We start from the raw sequence: 15,345 nt of genomic DNA, 5'->3' as shown, positions 1-15,345 counted from the left end.
TTTTTTCAAATTCCGGGAACCTGTCAAATAATGGAACCCTTTATTCCCCGGATATCTCTCCGGGGCAATGCCGACCAGACAGCAATTTAGAAGCTCTGAAGAAGGCACATGCTTACCTTACCTTACGCAAGAGCTCGGGTATGCTGGGGTAGCCTACAGCCACTACAGCCTACAGCAGTATATATGCACAGTTGACTAGACTGCTAGGCACACAGGTATCTGTTTTGTCTAGCTAGCACAGCGGCACCTATTACATCGGGTGTGAAAACACCAGCTGTTTCAGGGGCACCTAATGGTGAACTGGTGATATTTGATTTCCTTGCGACCCGCAAGGCTTGAAACTGGAGTCGGAAACCAACTATGTACCTGGCCGGATTTTCAAACGTTGGATGCGAAAACTCCAGAGATCCAGTCTATCATTATCGAAGGATGAAGCCGTATTTAGGTTGAGAAAGGGTCAATTTGGCTTGACAAGTTGACCTGTTTACTTGATCTTTTTTCGATTTGACTTAGTGGTGGGAAATATTTGCCTGGCCCATGTAAATCTTGAACTAATTACCTAGGTAGGCAGGTAGGTAGGTAGGTATGGGTCCATTTATTTGATTTGCATTGTTTTGTTAGACCAACGTCCCCGCTCACTCACAAGGGCAATCTCAAGCAGGAACCCGTCCCAGAGTCCCAACGGTTGTTGTGTCGGTGCTCGTCAAGAAGTAATATATGATTACCGGTAGGTCATGCTCAAAACACCAAAAATAGGATCGCCACCCCCTCCCCCGCGTCGTCGACTCAAGAGGACTAACGCCACCGTCTGCAACCACTAAAAGTTTAACTAAACCTTTCTCAACCCATTGCTATCACGTGCTATTACTAGCTCATGCCATGCCGTATCTGCAGGCGTACCTTTGACTTACCCGTCCTTTGCCCAAAGAGTAAAAGTGCTCACTCTTGTCATCTTGCTGCGCCGGCGAATCCGGGCACGCAACATGGCCATCAATGCACAGGAGCTCAAGGGTGAACTAATTACCTTACCCAATGGGGTAATGTAGTGTTGTAGATAAAATGATGGGGAGGACGGTGTATAATGTTCCCCCCCTAGATACACCGGCTTTGCGGGATTAGAACAGCCCGGGGGTTTGGCTCACAGAGCAGTTGTTGGGTGACGGGGATTCCCCCCCCCCCCCCCCCCCTTTCTTTTTTTTTGGGGGGGGGGGACAATAACTTGGTTTGTGGCCAGCTAGACCGGCTAATTACCGAAGGAGCTTTTCGGTGCGGAATATAGAGAGAAACATGGGTGATACCGGGCTATCTATCTAGAATTGCTGCCCACTAGAATTAGAACTGATCGTCTAATTAACACACTCGTTTTGGGACTCAACAACACTGTCCCTGCTCCTCTTATCTCTTTTCGCAACTACCGGTATATAGGTGCCATTAATTAGGCGGCTTCATGTCTTGTTTCTTTGTGTGGCCTTTAAATACATCTGCCGCACCTGCCTGGGTAGAGAGAGTTACCTCTCGTGGCTGTTGGTATGTCCGCAGCAAGGAAATTCTTCACCAACCCTAATTATTACTCCAAAGCCGCAGTCACAAGATAGATCACAATAGATGGGCCAAGTACTTCATCTGACTTTCTTCCAACTTGGTTTGCCGACATGGTAGTTCTACGAATCTTTATTTATAACTTTAATGACTGCTTTGGGCAATGTGACTGCTTATGGACTTGTTCCAGACGAACCATGATGCCGGTGTTGAAGCTTTTCCTTCGGCTACAGAGACAAAAGTGGCGTGTGACTGGCCTCTTTTCGAGGCTGTCAAGTCAAGTGAAACGGAGTCTCCTACTGTTGTTGGAGGTTTGGTGCCTTAAGAGTCGAAAGCGAGGAATCCGACGCAGTGTGTTACTGCAAAACTGGGGAGGCGGCAAGTCGGCAAGAGCCCTGATAGGCTGGCTGGCGTGGCCGCGGGCCAGCGACAAGTGAGCTGGCCAGTCAGACGGCCTTGGCGAAATTGAGCTGGCCAAGGACGGCGGCATTCGCATCTCATTTGATACGTACGTACTGCTGATCTATACTGCCATTTCGGATTCAGCGAAGGCAATCCGAATTTTATATTCATACCAGGTTGGTGGCCGCTGGCTGGAGATGCCGTCCTTGTCGTGGTCTTGTTTCCTATTAGATCCGTCTAGTGGGGGAGTGGTCAACCGAGTATTCCGTGCCCATTGTGAAATTGGGTGAGCGCCACCGCCAAGACTGTCAAAATCTGACTTGGCAGCCCTCGATATCGACCGCAGTTGAACGTGTAGACATCCTTGCCTTGATCCTCAGGCAGTCCACAGTTCCTTCTCTTTGTGGAATGGAACCAAACTGTCGGGGAAAGGACCCGGAAATAGTAGAAAACAAACTCTCGTAAAGTCGGCTGAGTCCCCGTTCTAGAAGACTCAGAGAAGAAAATGGCGCGGCCTGATGGTAAGACCATGCTGCTTGTGATTGGCATGATGACTGGCACCCATGTGCCTGCCGTTGGCGTGGGGCGAAGTGTTGGATGACGACAGGATAAGGGGCTGAGCAAAAGGGAAAAAGATTATGGATGCATCTACGCTTTACTTAACGAAACAAACTCTAGATTCGTGGAAATCTATTTCTCCTATCCGTCTTGCATTGTTGAGGAAGAATGGAAGATAGCGCTCTTTTCTCTTGCTCTTCCCCACCACTAGTGATAGTGTTCGGGGGGCAGGTAGTGTGGGACTGGGAAAGGATCAAACTCGAAACTCTTCCCACCAAGCTAGCCGCCGCCACAGATGTGATTGTGTTTGTTCCTTCCTTCCTCCGAGGGAGAGACGAGAGACGAGAGACGAGACTGCATGATCCTAGTGCAAACCCGGGCGTCTGGATGGATGCGGTAGTTTATCACCTAGTGCGTGCTGCGTGTTGATTCACTGAACGTTTAATTGATAATTGACACTTGAGCAAGCCGAGCGAGCACGTAAACACTGTCGAGAAATTTATGTAAATGGCAAAAAGCATGGGGGCTGCGCCGCAGAGCCGCAGACCCCTGAAGATCGCCAAGACGCGAGCCGGCGATGAGGTCATGCTAAGGTTGGGTCGCCTCATGGGTTTGTAGTCTGTGCATGTATGTACGGAAAGTCTCAGAGATCTCCATATCGAAACATGTTTTGGCTCTGATATTAGGTAAACCTAAATGTTTATTTTTTGTTTTTATTCCCGGCCACGATACGAACTCTGTGGGTAGGGCTGAATGACCAAAGTCTCTCCAGTCTCTCCAGAATTGCTTTGTGGCGCGCGCTAATCCTCCGTAGTGCTCTCGGAAGTCGAGTCGTCCGGGACCGAGAGAGAACGATACGAGCCTCACTAGCACGAAAAGGCGCAAGTTGGGGTCGTTCAATTTCACTCTAAGTCGGAGCACATGATGAGGACAAAAAGTGCAGGCGGTCAAGAGAGTAGTAGGGTGACGAAAAGCCTAGACAATTCCGGTCACTATTGGGGAGAAGTGGGCAAACAGCAGCAACCCAGAAACGCACCTCAGCATAGCCACACCCAGACACGACATTTTTGCCGAATCCGTCTGCAAGACGGACATGTGTGCTACCAAACGCCCACTCATTGCTTTGCTTGCTTATGCGACTTGATTCCGAACTAGTGTAACTACCGGCATATTTAGCCCACGAGCATTAACAGCTTCCTGGAGAGGGTGTACTAAGTTCCCTCACAGCTGGGTTTGCGCTTAATGTGGATGGGGGTCCCTCGTTCAGCCCCAGCCGCTTACAGCTCCAGCCCGCCGCTCGCACACCAGCCACAGCCAGCGCCCCCCTTACCAGCCGCCGCGCAGGAGAAAAGAGACGGGAGGGGGCGGCAACGGAAAGGACCCCTAATTTTTAAATGCGCGCCCACGTAAGAAGCGTATTCAGTACATTAATCTCAGAACCCCGTGGCGGGGAGATACCGGACATAGGGCGTTTTCCATGTATTTAATCTCGCATGCTGCTTGCTGCAGAGAGGCTGAGCTCGGGCGAAAGCACCTTTATACTCCTCTTCGACATCTGCTGGGTAACTAAGGGGCTCTGGTGGCCGCTGGGAAGGGAGGCTTTGGTGCGACGCAGCCCGCCAGACCCAATAGACCCTAACAACAACGAGGGCGGGTTGCTCTTGTATGGGGCGCGGAGAGCCCTCCAGAGCCCCCCCAGAGCCCCCTCTATGGAATCAATATATCGCGAGCCCCTAATGCACGCGCGACGCGCAACTGTTAATTAAGTTATTTAGCGTAGGGCTGTGCCTGCGGAGGGCATCTGCGGGACTTTTAGCGCGAGCGTGTCCTGTCATCCCATCCGTAGACCGCAACCTGAGGTAGGTGGGATGCTGCAGCGGCGGATTTATTGGGGTTTGGGACAATTTGTCCAGATTTGGACATGGTCAAGGAAAACGCACGCTCTCCATCACCACACTCACCACAGTCTGCTGCAGAGCCACTCGGATGCCTTTTAAAATTGCTTCTTGATTTCCGAGCTGCTTGTTGTCTTAGGAAGCTCCCAAAGTCTCCCGCATGACGGCTGGACCTGGGCATCGATCGGAGGACGCCAGATTGTCGGTCCACGAGATAACGGAAAGGGGTTTCGCCGAGTCAAGTGTAATCATATTGCCGCGAAGGGCTTGTGGGAGCAGTGTAGTACGCGTACATACACACGCACAAAGTTCAACTGGTATGTAAAACAAAGAGCTCATGTTTCGTGTCATTGGCTGTTAGGCGAGATCGGTCCGAGTCGCATTTTCCGACGAGAACTTTGAGGTAACGTTGACCGACATCCATACGACGCCTGGGCTCGAGCTCGACGTGACACATCGAGTACATTGGACAGGCAGGCATGGCGTGGCATCAGATCTACGAAGGCGTTTGCGTTTGGTTTGGTTTGCGTCGAGTCGAGGGCGGGCATGGACCGTGGCCCGAGCATTGCCAATGCCACTGAACGAATGTCTCAGATCTCCCGCCGTTGTGCCTGATTTGTTGGGATACCGAGTCCATGCTGCGTGTTAGTGGAGTGCGGTTAAGAGCCCCGAAATCCAATATTTGCTTTGTTCGGGCGGTTCCAGCCAACCCATCTTTGAAGCCGCGCCGTGCCGTGGCGGAGGAGAGATCAGATGAGCGAGGCGCGCTGCAGCCGCCAAAGCCGCCCGCCAAACAAGCCAGCAACGCCAAAACCCTCTCTGAATCTCGATCCGGACCATTGCCGATGGGGAAAACGTCGAGATGCATTCCGCAGCACCACGGAAGGCGCAAATCAGCCATGTCCGCGGGAGAAGAAGCATTCGAGAAGAGTTCCAGAGTCCACGCGCAAGCCACGGCAAGCCAAATGGTGGCGTACTCCCAGACCACACTTGCCTTTTACAAGATGGGGTTGGCTTTCACAGCGAATGAAATGCCACGGGGACCTTTTAAGCTTTTTACTACCCCTGTCACTGTGGTGCCACCAAGACGACGCCAATGTCCCAGACCCCCCCCCCCCCAGACCCCAAGACTCGCGGAGACCACCTTCGCACAGGTAGCCCAAAAGGGAAGATACGCTAGCTCGGATGGGACCCAGCACTTTGATGATAGCCAATGGCATCGCGCCGCGACTTCTTAGTGGTGAGTCTTGCCCGCAACACCAGCAACATCTCATGGTGGGACTCGCGCCGACCAGACAGCTCTAGGTGGGCATCAGATAGTGTAGCCAAGCGATAGGCGTCGGGAGGACTAACACGAGGCTGTGGCCGCAATATACAGGGGCTGAGCTGGTGGCATGGCATGTGCTCGTCGCTCACACTGGCACGCTGGCGGTCCATGCTCTGCTCTCGTCCACAGCAAACCCGGAGGGAAGTCACAACCCCCTCAGGGCAGAGTCAAGCACACGGGCAATCTGAGTCCGTGGGCAGGCAGGACAGTCACATCCCACCCCGCCCAGCGGCCAGAGACCAGCAGCCAGCGCCCGCCTCACCCACCTCACCCACAGCAACCCAGAGCACCGCACCCGCAGAAAGGCCAGCTCCCGCATCCTGGCTACCTGCAGCAACGCCGCCCGCATAGCCTTACCGAACCGAAGCCTTGGCTTGGCTCAGGAGACAAGCCCTCAATCGCGTCGAATGTGAAAGCTGCCCAGCCCAGGATCCATATACCTTTCCTACCCTACCTAGGCCCATTACCTACTCGCCTTTAATAATAGTATGTATGGGGGCCTCCAGCAGCTCCAGTCTCGTAACTTGCACAAGCTCAGCTTAAATTAAGAAGGCCGCGTTCGGCAAGCCCTCCCTCCCACACATCAACTAGGTCCAAGCTAAACCAGACGGAAGACGACGCCAATTCACCCAACGACTCGACTCGACTCAACTCGACACGACCCAAGACACGAGCTCCGTCAATTGCCTCCAACTGACCTTGACGGCCCCTCCCCGCCCCCGGAACCCGCTGGTTTGGTCATGCTGATGCCTGTACCTGTGCCTGTGCCCCCGAATTCGAATTAGCCTACGCGTCCCGAGTCCACGGCGACGAGGCCGCCAAAACCGCCTGCCTGATTCGGAAAGACACTGACCTCCTTTCGCTCTGGCGAATGCAACAACGAGACAGACGCTACGCCGTTGGACTCGCTGTTCTCACCCGACGCCGGCTCAGGCTCTGCGCCTGACCATTTTCTCTTGCCTCCACCATGGTCTATTGCGGGAAACCAAGCAAGGGATGCTCCAACTGCCGGGAGCGTAAGATTCGCGTATGTTTGGCCCCCCCCCATTGCTTCCGCTTCCACATTGGAGAGGGGATCGCGAGCCCGAGTTTCGGTCTCCATTTTTCTCTACCTCACCTCACTCTCACGCTCCCAAGTCAAAAGGCTTTGTTTGGTCCTGCGTGCTGCTCGTTGCGCACGCCATGTCCGCGTTGCCCGCACCAGCCATTCGCCTCTTCCCCTTTTGCCCCGTTTCGTTTCCGCTAACGTCCTGGATAGTGCGATCAGAGAGAACCGGGATGCGGCCAATGCGAGAAGAGACAGCAGGGTTGCCCTGGCTACCGCAACCTCGTGGACCTCATGTTCCGCGATGAGAGCTCTCATGTCATCAAGAAGGCCAAGGCGAGGGCCAGGAAAAAGAATCTCACCGTCGAGCCCGGCACGCCATCCGACACAGACGGCCGCCTGTCGCTCACACCCGAACCCCGTTCAAAGTCTCTGACGCTGGTCATGCCTGTCTCTCCAATGCCGGGAACCCCGACAACGGAGCAGAGCGGATGGAACTCTGACGACAGCAGTCTTTTGATGTCACCCGATTCGGGCAGCTGGCCAGTCACCCCCGCCATGGCTCTCTTCTACAACCTGGCCCCGACTTGCCAGGAGAATGGCACCGCCTATTTCTTCTCTCGCTACGTTACCATGGACGAGACAGCATGCCATCAAAAGTTCGACTTTGTCTACGACGTCTGGAAGCCTTCGTCGGTAATGCCTGAACGCGAGGTCGACGGGGTGCTTGCGAGCATGACGGCGGTCGGGCTTATGGGGCTGGCGAGCATGACGCGGTCACGAGACTTTATGGATGCTGCTCGGAAGTCGTACGGGACCGCCCTCCAGCTGACCAACCACGCGCTGAAGAACCCGGTCGAGGCCGTCAAGGATTCAACAATGCTCTCAGTCCTCATCCTCGGCGTGTTCGAGATGATGACGGAGAACACGCCGCGGATAAAAACAGTCAAGGCTTTCCAGGAACATGTCAATGGCGCGGCCGCGCTGGCAAAGATGCGGGGAGTTGCCCAGTTCCGGACCCGGGCGGGAAAGAGGATGTTCTCAATGCTCTGCCAGAGAGTGGTCATAAGCTGCATTCAGAGACACGTCCCCATGCCGCAGCCATTAGTCGAGCTTTGGCAGGAGGCGTCCGAGACATTAGACCCTAGAGATCCTACGAGGTGGATAACACCTCTTATGTTCCAGATTCTGCAGTTGCGGTATGACATTAAGAGGGGGGCCATTACAGACCCCGAGGCGATTGTGGGGGCTTTGCTTAGCATTGAAGAAGACTGCGAGAAACTCACCACCCAGCTCCCGCCATCATGGCAATACCGAACATTTAAGTTGACCAGGCAGCATCCGGCTGTATACGAAGGTGTCTGCCATCTCTACTCCTCCCTGTGGCATGCCACCGTATGGAACGGCCTGCGAACAGCCCGAATTCTTGTTCTCGAAACCATACTTTCCGAAATCTACCGCGAGTCGCAAAGTTTCTCGCCAAGGCTCGCCTCAAGCCGGTACACGGAGGAGTTTAACCGCGCGAGACGGAAGTTGAAGCAAATGATCCAAGCCGTCAACGCGAGCGTGCCGCAGCATCTGGGGCTCGTCAATCCGGTCGACGGCAGCATCGAGAGTATGTCGCCAGCGTCGACGCCGATATCGAGCGTCGAGGTGCGCGAGACACCGAGCCCGGCCACATCACCTTCGTCCCGGTCCTCGGACTCCGGAAGCAGCAACTACGGCGGCTACAGTCCCAGCCAGCCCTCGGGCCTCACTATTCTCGACACGACGGGAGCGCGCGACGCCGAAGACGAGGCCGGCCGTTTCATGCTGCTGGTGTCAGCCACGAGCACCATCGTCTGGCCGCTCTACGTGGTCGGCATGTCGTCGGCGTGCGACGAAGATACAAAGGCGTACGTCATCGAGCGCCTGCGCACACTATACATGGAGACGGGAATTCGGCAGGCCGACGCGCTGGCGAACCTGCTCGAGGAGCACGAGTCGGCCGAGTGGCCGCTCAAACAGGAGCCCGAGACAAGATCGGTGCCCGCGCCGGTAGTCCTCTCGACCCTAACGGCGACGCCGCCAATGATAACGACGGAGTTCGATCTGCCCAAGAGGTACAAGGCAGACTATGACACGTTTCTCGTATAGCAAAGCCGTGCCCTTGGTTGAGAGGGAAAACAAGCGACTCGCTAGAGTTAATGACTTGACTGTCGTTTGTCAATGTCTGGCGAGAACAGTTTGATGCGGCGTGCTACTGTTGACGGGGTATGAAACTTGCGGGGCCGTACACGAACAAGGAGCTCCGTCATGTCTGTCTACGTGACTATGAAATCTGCTTTTGGAGGACGCAACTTGGGCAAGCACAGCGAGGAATGACTTTATTGTTTCTATAACACTGGGGAAAGGAGCATCAAAAGAAATGGCTCGGGCCCATGTATATACCCCCTTCATCATGAAGGTACCGTTCTCATGGTATTTGTTGTTATTGTTGATATATTCTGCGTATATAATCCCATATATAATCATTCGTACTTGGGATGGAATTTCATGCAAGTGATTACTGAAGACATTGAAATGCTTGTTTCATCTATTCGTTTCCCTTTCTTCGCTATGCATCCACACGAACGCCCCTTTTCCGTAACCTAACCTAACCTGACCTAAATGACGCCATTATAGATGGAAGCCTCTGGGCTGGGGTATATATATATGTATATCTATACAGTAAATAATCTCGCACCGTTTTTTTTAATATAATGATTTTCTCTCCTCTCTACCAACCGTCGAAATTCCCAAACCCGGCTGTCTTGGCCTTTTTCCTCGACGGCTGCTCCTCCCAGGCGTCAGCATCCAGCGACGCAGCGGCAGCGGCAGCCTCGTCGGCGAGCTCCGTCGGCGAGCGCGACTGCTGCTGCAGCGGGCTTTTTTTCTTGCTCAAGTATTTCCCGACCCTGTTCGCATTGGCGTCACTGGATCCCCCGGAGCCCGGGGCGGAGCCGTCGTCATTGCGCAGGCGCTTGCCGGTCCAGGTGGTGCGGTCGTCGTCGGTGCCGCCGCGGCGCTCAACGTCGGCGCGCTCGCGCTCGGCGCGCTCGCGTTCGGCCTTGTCGCGCTGGAACTCGGTGAAGGGGTCGACGAAGACGACCACGTCGCGGATCACGATGTCAGTCAGCGGGCGGGCCGAGTCCGGGTCCGTCGGCGTGGCCTCCATCTTGTCGAGCACGTCGAGCCCGTCGACGACGCGGCCGAAGATGGTGTGCTTGTGGTCGAGGTGCGGCGCGGGGCGGTAGGTGATGAAGAACTGCGACGAGTTGGTGTTCTTGCCCTTGTTGGCCATGCTGATGACGCCGCGCGCGTTGTGTGTGTGCGGCCCCTCAAGCTCGTCGGCGAAGGGCCGCCCCCACACGCTCGCGCCGCCCTTGCCCGTGCCCGACGGGTCGCCGCCCTGGATCATGAAGTTCTTGATGTTGCGGTGGAAGGCTATGCCGCGGTAGTAGCCCTTTTGCGCGAGGCGCACAAAGTTCCACACGGCCTTGGGCGCGGTTTCCGTGTGCAGCTCCACGTTGAGGTCGCCCAGGCTGGTCTCGACGCGCGCGTACCCTTTGAACTTGACCCGCTTGGGCTTGAGCATCCACTCCTCGTCCGTTAGCACCGCCCGCTCGCCGCTCGTCTCGGGCGTCAACCCCGTGCTCGTGAAGCTCGCCGCCGCCCGCCCCGTCGTGTACGCCGCCGCGTTGGCCGCGAGCTTGCGCTCCTGGATCTGCTGCTGCTGGGTTCGGCGTATCGAGGACACGTTGCTATCGCCGGGCTTCTGCTGCTGCTGCTGCGGCAGCGACTTGGTGGTCCGGTTCACGTCGCCGCCGGCCTCGCGCTCGCGGCGGGCGCGCTCGACGGCCTCCTTGGCGCGCAGGACCTTCCCGCCGATGCGGCCCAGGGCGTCGATGTTGACGGAGCCGGCGCCGTCGCGCTCCTCGCGCTGGGCGGGGGTGAGGATGGCGTCGGAGCCGTCGCGCAGGAACTTGAACTGGCTGAGGTCGCGGCTGGCGGCGTTCTGGGGGTCCTGCAGGGTGATGATGTCCTTGCGGCCGAACTCGGCGTTGTCGACCAGGTCGTGCCACGACTTGGCCTTGATGTTCATGCGGTCGACCGTCTCCCAGGCGAAGACGTTGGCGTAGGCGCCGTGGCGCACGGCGACGATGTGGGTGTTGTCGGTGAAGACCTTGAAGGTGACGGGGTCGATGAGGTCGCCCTTACTGTCTGTCGATGTGTCATCGGGGGCCGTGTCGCCGTTGCGGGCAAAGTTGAGGCGGATCAGGTCCTTGGAGGACAGCGGCTCGCCCGTGACGGGGTTGGTCTTGTGCTTGTCGAGCCAGGCGCCAATGACCTCGACGTCGAAGATGGTGCCGTCGGGGGTGCAGACGGGGTTGTGGAAGGGCTGCAGGCTCGCCGCGCAAAAGTTGAAGGGCAGGCGCTTGAAGTTGGCGACGCCCTCGCCCCGTCGCGCCCGCGCGTTCGACCCCACGCTGGCCCCGTACGCATCCGATGACGACCACTCCGAGTGGGTAATGTACAACTTGTCGGTTCCCTTGCCCATTTTCGCTTTTGTGCTGCCTTCCTTCTGCAAGGTTGTGCCGTGCGTGCAAGAAGACGTATCATGGTTTTGCGCGGACGGTACAGAGGTAACTTTCCCGCCTCTAGGTGCTTATCTTATCGGCAAAACGCCACTTGGGTACGAATCGCAGCTCGGGCGCCGGATTACGTAATTTACCCGGGCCATGTGGCACTGGCAGTGCAGCAGGCGGGTCTGTGAATATATGCATGTACGGAATATCCGTACAGACTCCATATATTCATTCTCTCGAATGTCATAATTTGAGGTTAAAAATGGAGAAAGCACCAGGAACATCTAACAAGAGACGTATCGTTGGTGGTTCCACAACTCAACAAGCCACCGGCAGGACCTCAGGTTGTAGCTTGTTTGCTTCATGGTATCATTGTCAACTCACCTAATTTCAGCATTAGAAAGAATATGTGGTACTCCGTAGCTGCTCGTCGTATCGGTTAGGTAAGATACGTAGTTACATTCCCCTCGGAACTCTTTGAGGCTGACAAAAGGCCTAACAAAGTATGTGAGGGAACAATCCACACCCCCGTATGTCGTGAAAGTTCGAGTAATACGGATTCACTACTTGCCTGCACATGCCTAGCAATCACTCTAACTCTTATGCTATGGTGGTGAATCATTAATCAAACCCGTAGGGACCAACCGCTTCTCCAAATAGAGCCAATTACGAAATTCCTACCGGTGCTTGACATTCGGTGCTGAGCGTTGAGCTTTATACGAGCTCCCGTAATGTGTAAGGAAAGAGCACCCCAAGCACCTGTCAACGCGCGCACCCTTGCGCGCGCCCACCAATTGGCCAGACTGCTGCCGGCTGGCATGAGCCACTAAACCAACGCAGGGCGCCCTGCCTTCACAAGCACACCGGGACCGAGCCCCTGAGCATGTATATAAACAGTGGCCCTTGTCACGGCACGGTACCGTAGGCGCTGTGGGCAGGCCTACGGGTGCGTGACCATACTATAACCTCCTACAGATTGCAGCTTGGCAGCTTGCAATTCTGGCATCCGTTTGGAAGGTGTGGTGCAGCGGTAGTAGGTGCTGAGCCCCGCCGCCACAGCTCTCGCCCCCTTCCTTTGCGAGGGCCAGGTTGAAGTCTTACACCAATACCAGTCATTGCTCGCCCTCTTTGTTGCCTCCATTGTGACCACCTTGATCCGGCGTACCTGCCTTCTCTTACATAATGCCTCAGCCAGGGCCGCGTCGGCCGCGTCAGCTCGCCCGTAGAGGTGAAAAGCCACACATAGCCTCTCAAGCCAAGTTTCTTGTGCCATAGCGAGCTTAGCGAGGCCAGCATTACTTTCGGTTTAGAACATGGCAGCTGCTGCCCGTATGCTAGGGCTTAGTCTTTCGGCCAAGAAGTCGTCAAGCAAACCCTCCTGTTCAGTTAAAACCATCACCAAGAGGCCATATATGAGCCGAGACGAAAGAGGAATGCTGCCAGTCTCAGCCGCCCTTTTCAACGGCTTCCGGATCGCCGGCAGTTGCTGAAAAGCTCTCACCACATCTTCGTCTGTGATCTCCGCATGCGGCTTCTGGATAGTGAAGAGTGGCTCCTCGCTTAGGATTAGGGCTCCTCGTTCGATTCGTCCCGTGGCGAAGGCACCCCATCCCTTTCCTGACGAGGGCCTCAACTCGAATGGCGCATTCCCAGGCACCGGATGCTGGCGATAGGCTACACAGGGCAAGTCAGATACAGGACGACAAGGCTGACCGCGGCAACTAACGATGATCCAGGGTTATGGTCGCCGCTGGGTATCTCTAAAGATGCTGAAAGTTTTTAGGCCTATGAGGGACCGACCCCCTTGGCTGGAATGAGCGGATAGAGTGGAGCACTCGTCGGTTGGGCTGCGCGGGCTTACTTAGTTAACTAACGTATTCGCCGCTAGCTCATTACTAGGGCGAACCACTCTTTGGGTACCCAATTAGCAGTCAGTGCCTTAGTGCTCTCACTGATTGCGCTCGCGTCCTCTCTCGGTATTATGTAATAGTATGTTCCCCAGAACTTTCACTCCCAATGATGTACGACCATGCTCACCCTGCTCCGCAGCGGTAACAGCCCTTTCGACGGGCTTTGGGATGCAAACGTACTCATTCGAGTGGTTGAGGAGAATCTCGGCGCCAAGGTGATTGATATCCCGGTCGTCTACAAGGGGTCCCACAACTATGGGTTCCTTACTTGCAATCTTCGTAACCTACCTACCTTAGACAATTCCATGCTAAGACTAGGTCGGAATGGCTCATAGGGTCTCCTTATTAAGCTGCCAGATTAACGGGACATTATGGCGCGGATGGCTCGTGACGATGTTAATATACCAAAATTTGGCGGCTCCCCAATTCATAAGTAAATTCCCGAAGCCAAGTTCCAGGTAGCGGTGTACAACCTCTTGCGCTCCGAGCCTAATATCTTGGTCTCGCGCCTGCTTTACTACCGTATCCCAGTACAGCACGCTGGTCCCAGACTTGATCTCCCTCGAGATATTGCGGGCCGTCACTTGTTCTTGTTTGAAAGAGCAGAGGGAGTGAATAACGTATGGCGGGATCTCAGCCCAGAACAGAGGGTGCGTGCCTTTGTTGGAAATCTGTTCTGCTCTGTTCAATTTAACTGTGCCGATTCCCTAGACCCATCTTCTTGCTCAGTCAGTCCGTATCCGCGCATCGTTATTCCACTTCAATCTCCCGCCCGACTTCGCCGCTGTTTGGCTCCGCGAACGCCTCTTCGAGCAGAAGCCCAAGTCGCTTCCCATTCCTGTTGCTCCGACACGCGAGTTCTGCATTGCCCTTTTCACATCTAAGATCGAAGCGACAATCAGGAACATAGGCGACATGATCGGGTAGGAGAGTGACCATGCTACCGTAGGCCCTATTACTGCGGCGGCCAAACAGTCTCTCTTACGCCTTGTCCCACACATCATACCCACAGACGGCGACCAGACGGCTCTCTGTCGCCTCGTTCTCGAGCACGGAGACTTCGGCATTCACAACATGTCGATCAAGATGGATGCAAACGGTCAACCCCTCGTGACCCTGTATGACTGGGAGACTGGGTGTATAGCACCAGCCATCTAGTCCGATCCGTTGATGGCGGTATGGGTCGATCTAGTGCCAGGTGAGAGTGCCAGGTGAGAAAGCCGCCCCTTTGTTCATTCGAGTACCCGACGACGCGACCCCGGATGATCGTGTAGAGTACATGACATGGGCGAGGCAGTATTTCAAGGTTCGTTTTCCTAAAGATTAGGGGTTTTTTTTGCCCATAAACAGAGACGTAACTACGTGTCTCCACATAGATTCTCTTTAATCAGGCACTAGGTTACGAACGTGCAATCTAGGCAGGAAAAGATGCACGCCATCTTTGGCTTGCGCTGCGAGACTAGCGAGGTGACGATCCGGAGAGATATTTCGGTGGTCTGGGAGCTTGGGCTGGGGGTAAGATGAAACAGATTGGGGTGGAGGGTTGTTCGACCATCTCGTAGCCAGCTTCCTCTCCGTCTTCGTCGTCGTCGTATGCGTTTGTCGTTCCAAGAGGCGACCACTTACCCGGCAGCATATATATACAGACAGAGGAGATCATTCGGTGAAGATTGGTGGGCATCCGTGCCGTTACTTCCAATGCTCTTCTAACTGGCCCTTCAGGGCATTCGGCTACTCCCTCGCGTCTTATTCCTAGGTTCCTGAGTCTTTGTATCGCATAGCTGGAGAGCTCTCGAGCTGTGTCTTTTAGAATTTTCAGGCTGTAAAGTTGACTTTGGGTACGGTATGCCTATTGCCGAGCTTGGGGGTAGGTATGAATACCTCTTCTAGATGGTGATTGACGGTACAAAAATAGCGGGTCTGGGCTAGCCAAAACTGACACCCTAGCGGGCACTCGGGCGCCGGATTACGTGGCGCATATCTAGATCCAAGCTGAATCTGCAGCTTGGCTTGCCAGGGGGCTAGCTGACCCAGTGCCCATTGCGCCGTATGAGTATACGCA

General features: G+C 55.1%; 4 protein-coding genes across 4 annotated transcripts; 3 read left to right on the top strand and 1 right to left on the bottom strand.

Annotated features, from left to right (window-relative positions):
* The first annotated feature begins 4,865 nt into the window (after nucleotides 1–4,865).
* On the top strand, nucleotides 4,866–6,129 carry B0T26DRAFT_249110 (uncharacterized protein). The gene is made up of 2 exons (XM_060433982.1): nucleotides 4,866–5,634; nucleotides 5,700–6,129. The coding sequence occupies exon 1, from the start codon at nucleotides 5,030–5,032 to the stop codon at nucleotides 5,630–5,632; it is 603 nt and encodes a 200-aa protein (XP_060299014.1). The 5' UTR covers nucleotides 4,866–5,029; the 3' UTR covers nucleotides 5,633–5,634; nucleotides 5,700–6,129.
* Nucleotides 6,130–6,688: 559 nt separating this feature from the next.
* On the top strand, nucleotides 6,689–8,902 carry B0T26DRAFT_740133 (uncharacterized protein; the record flags this gene model as incomplete). The annotated part of the gene is made up of 3 exons (XM_060443810.1): nucleotides 6,689–6,748; nucleotides 6,980–8,757; nucleotides 8,788–8,902. 3 exons carry the CDS (start codon nucleotides 6,689–6,691, stop codon nucleotides 8,900–8,902), a joined length of 1,953 nt encoding a protein of 650 aa, XP_060299013.1.
* A 622-nt stretch (nucleotides 8,903–9,524) lies between these two features.
* On the bottom strand, nucleotides 9,525–11,345 carry B0T26DRAFT_641986 (uncharacterized protein; the record flags this gene model as incomplete). Its single annotated transcript, XM_060437399.1, has 1 exon — nucleotides 9,525–11,345. One exon carries the CDS (start codon nucleotides 11,343–11,345, stop codon nucleotides 9,525–9,527), a length of 1,821 nt encoding a protein of 606 aa, XP_060299012.1.
* Nucleotides 11,346–13,402: 2,057 nt separating this feature from the next.
* Nucleotides 13,403–14,701, top strand: B0T26DRAFT_740131 (uncharacterized protein; the record flags this gene model as incomplete). The annotated part of the gene is made up of 6 exons (XM_060443809.1): nucleotides 13,403–13,562; nucleotides 13,731–13,933; nucleotides 13,995–14,140; nucleotides 14,216–14,421; nucleotides 14,495–14,589; nucleotides 14,660–14,701. The coding sequence occupies 6 exons, from the start codon at nucleotides 13,403–13,405 to the stop codon at nucleotides 14,699–14,701; spliced, it is 852 nt and encodes a 283-aa protein (XP_060299011.1).
* Nucleotides 14,702–15,345: the final 644 nt, after the last annotated feature.

This window comes from Lasiosphaeria miniovina (genome assembly GCF_030549165.1).
Source record: "Lasiosphaeria miniovina strain SMH2392-1A chromosome Unknown B0T26scaffold_3, whole genome shotgun sequence".
Lineage (NCBI taxonomy): Eukaryota > Fungi > Ascomycota > Sordariomycetes > Sordariales > Lasiosphaeriaceae > Lasiosphaeria > Lasiosphaeria miniovina.
This window is presented reverse-complemented; position numbering and strand designations above follow the sequence as displayed.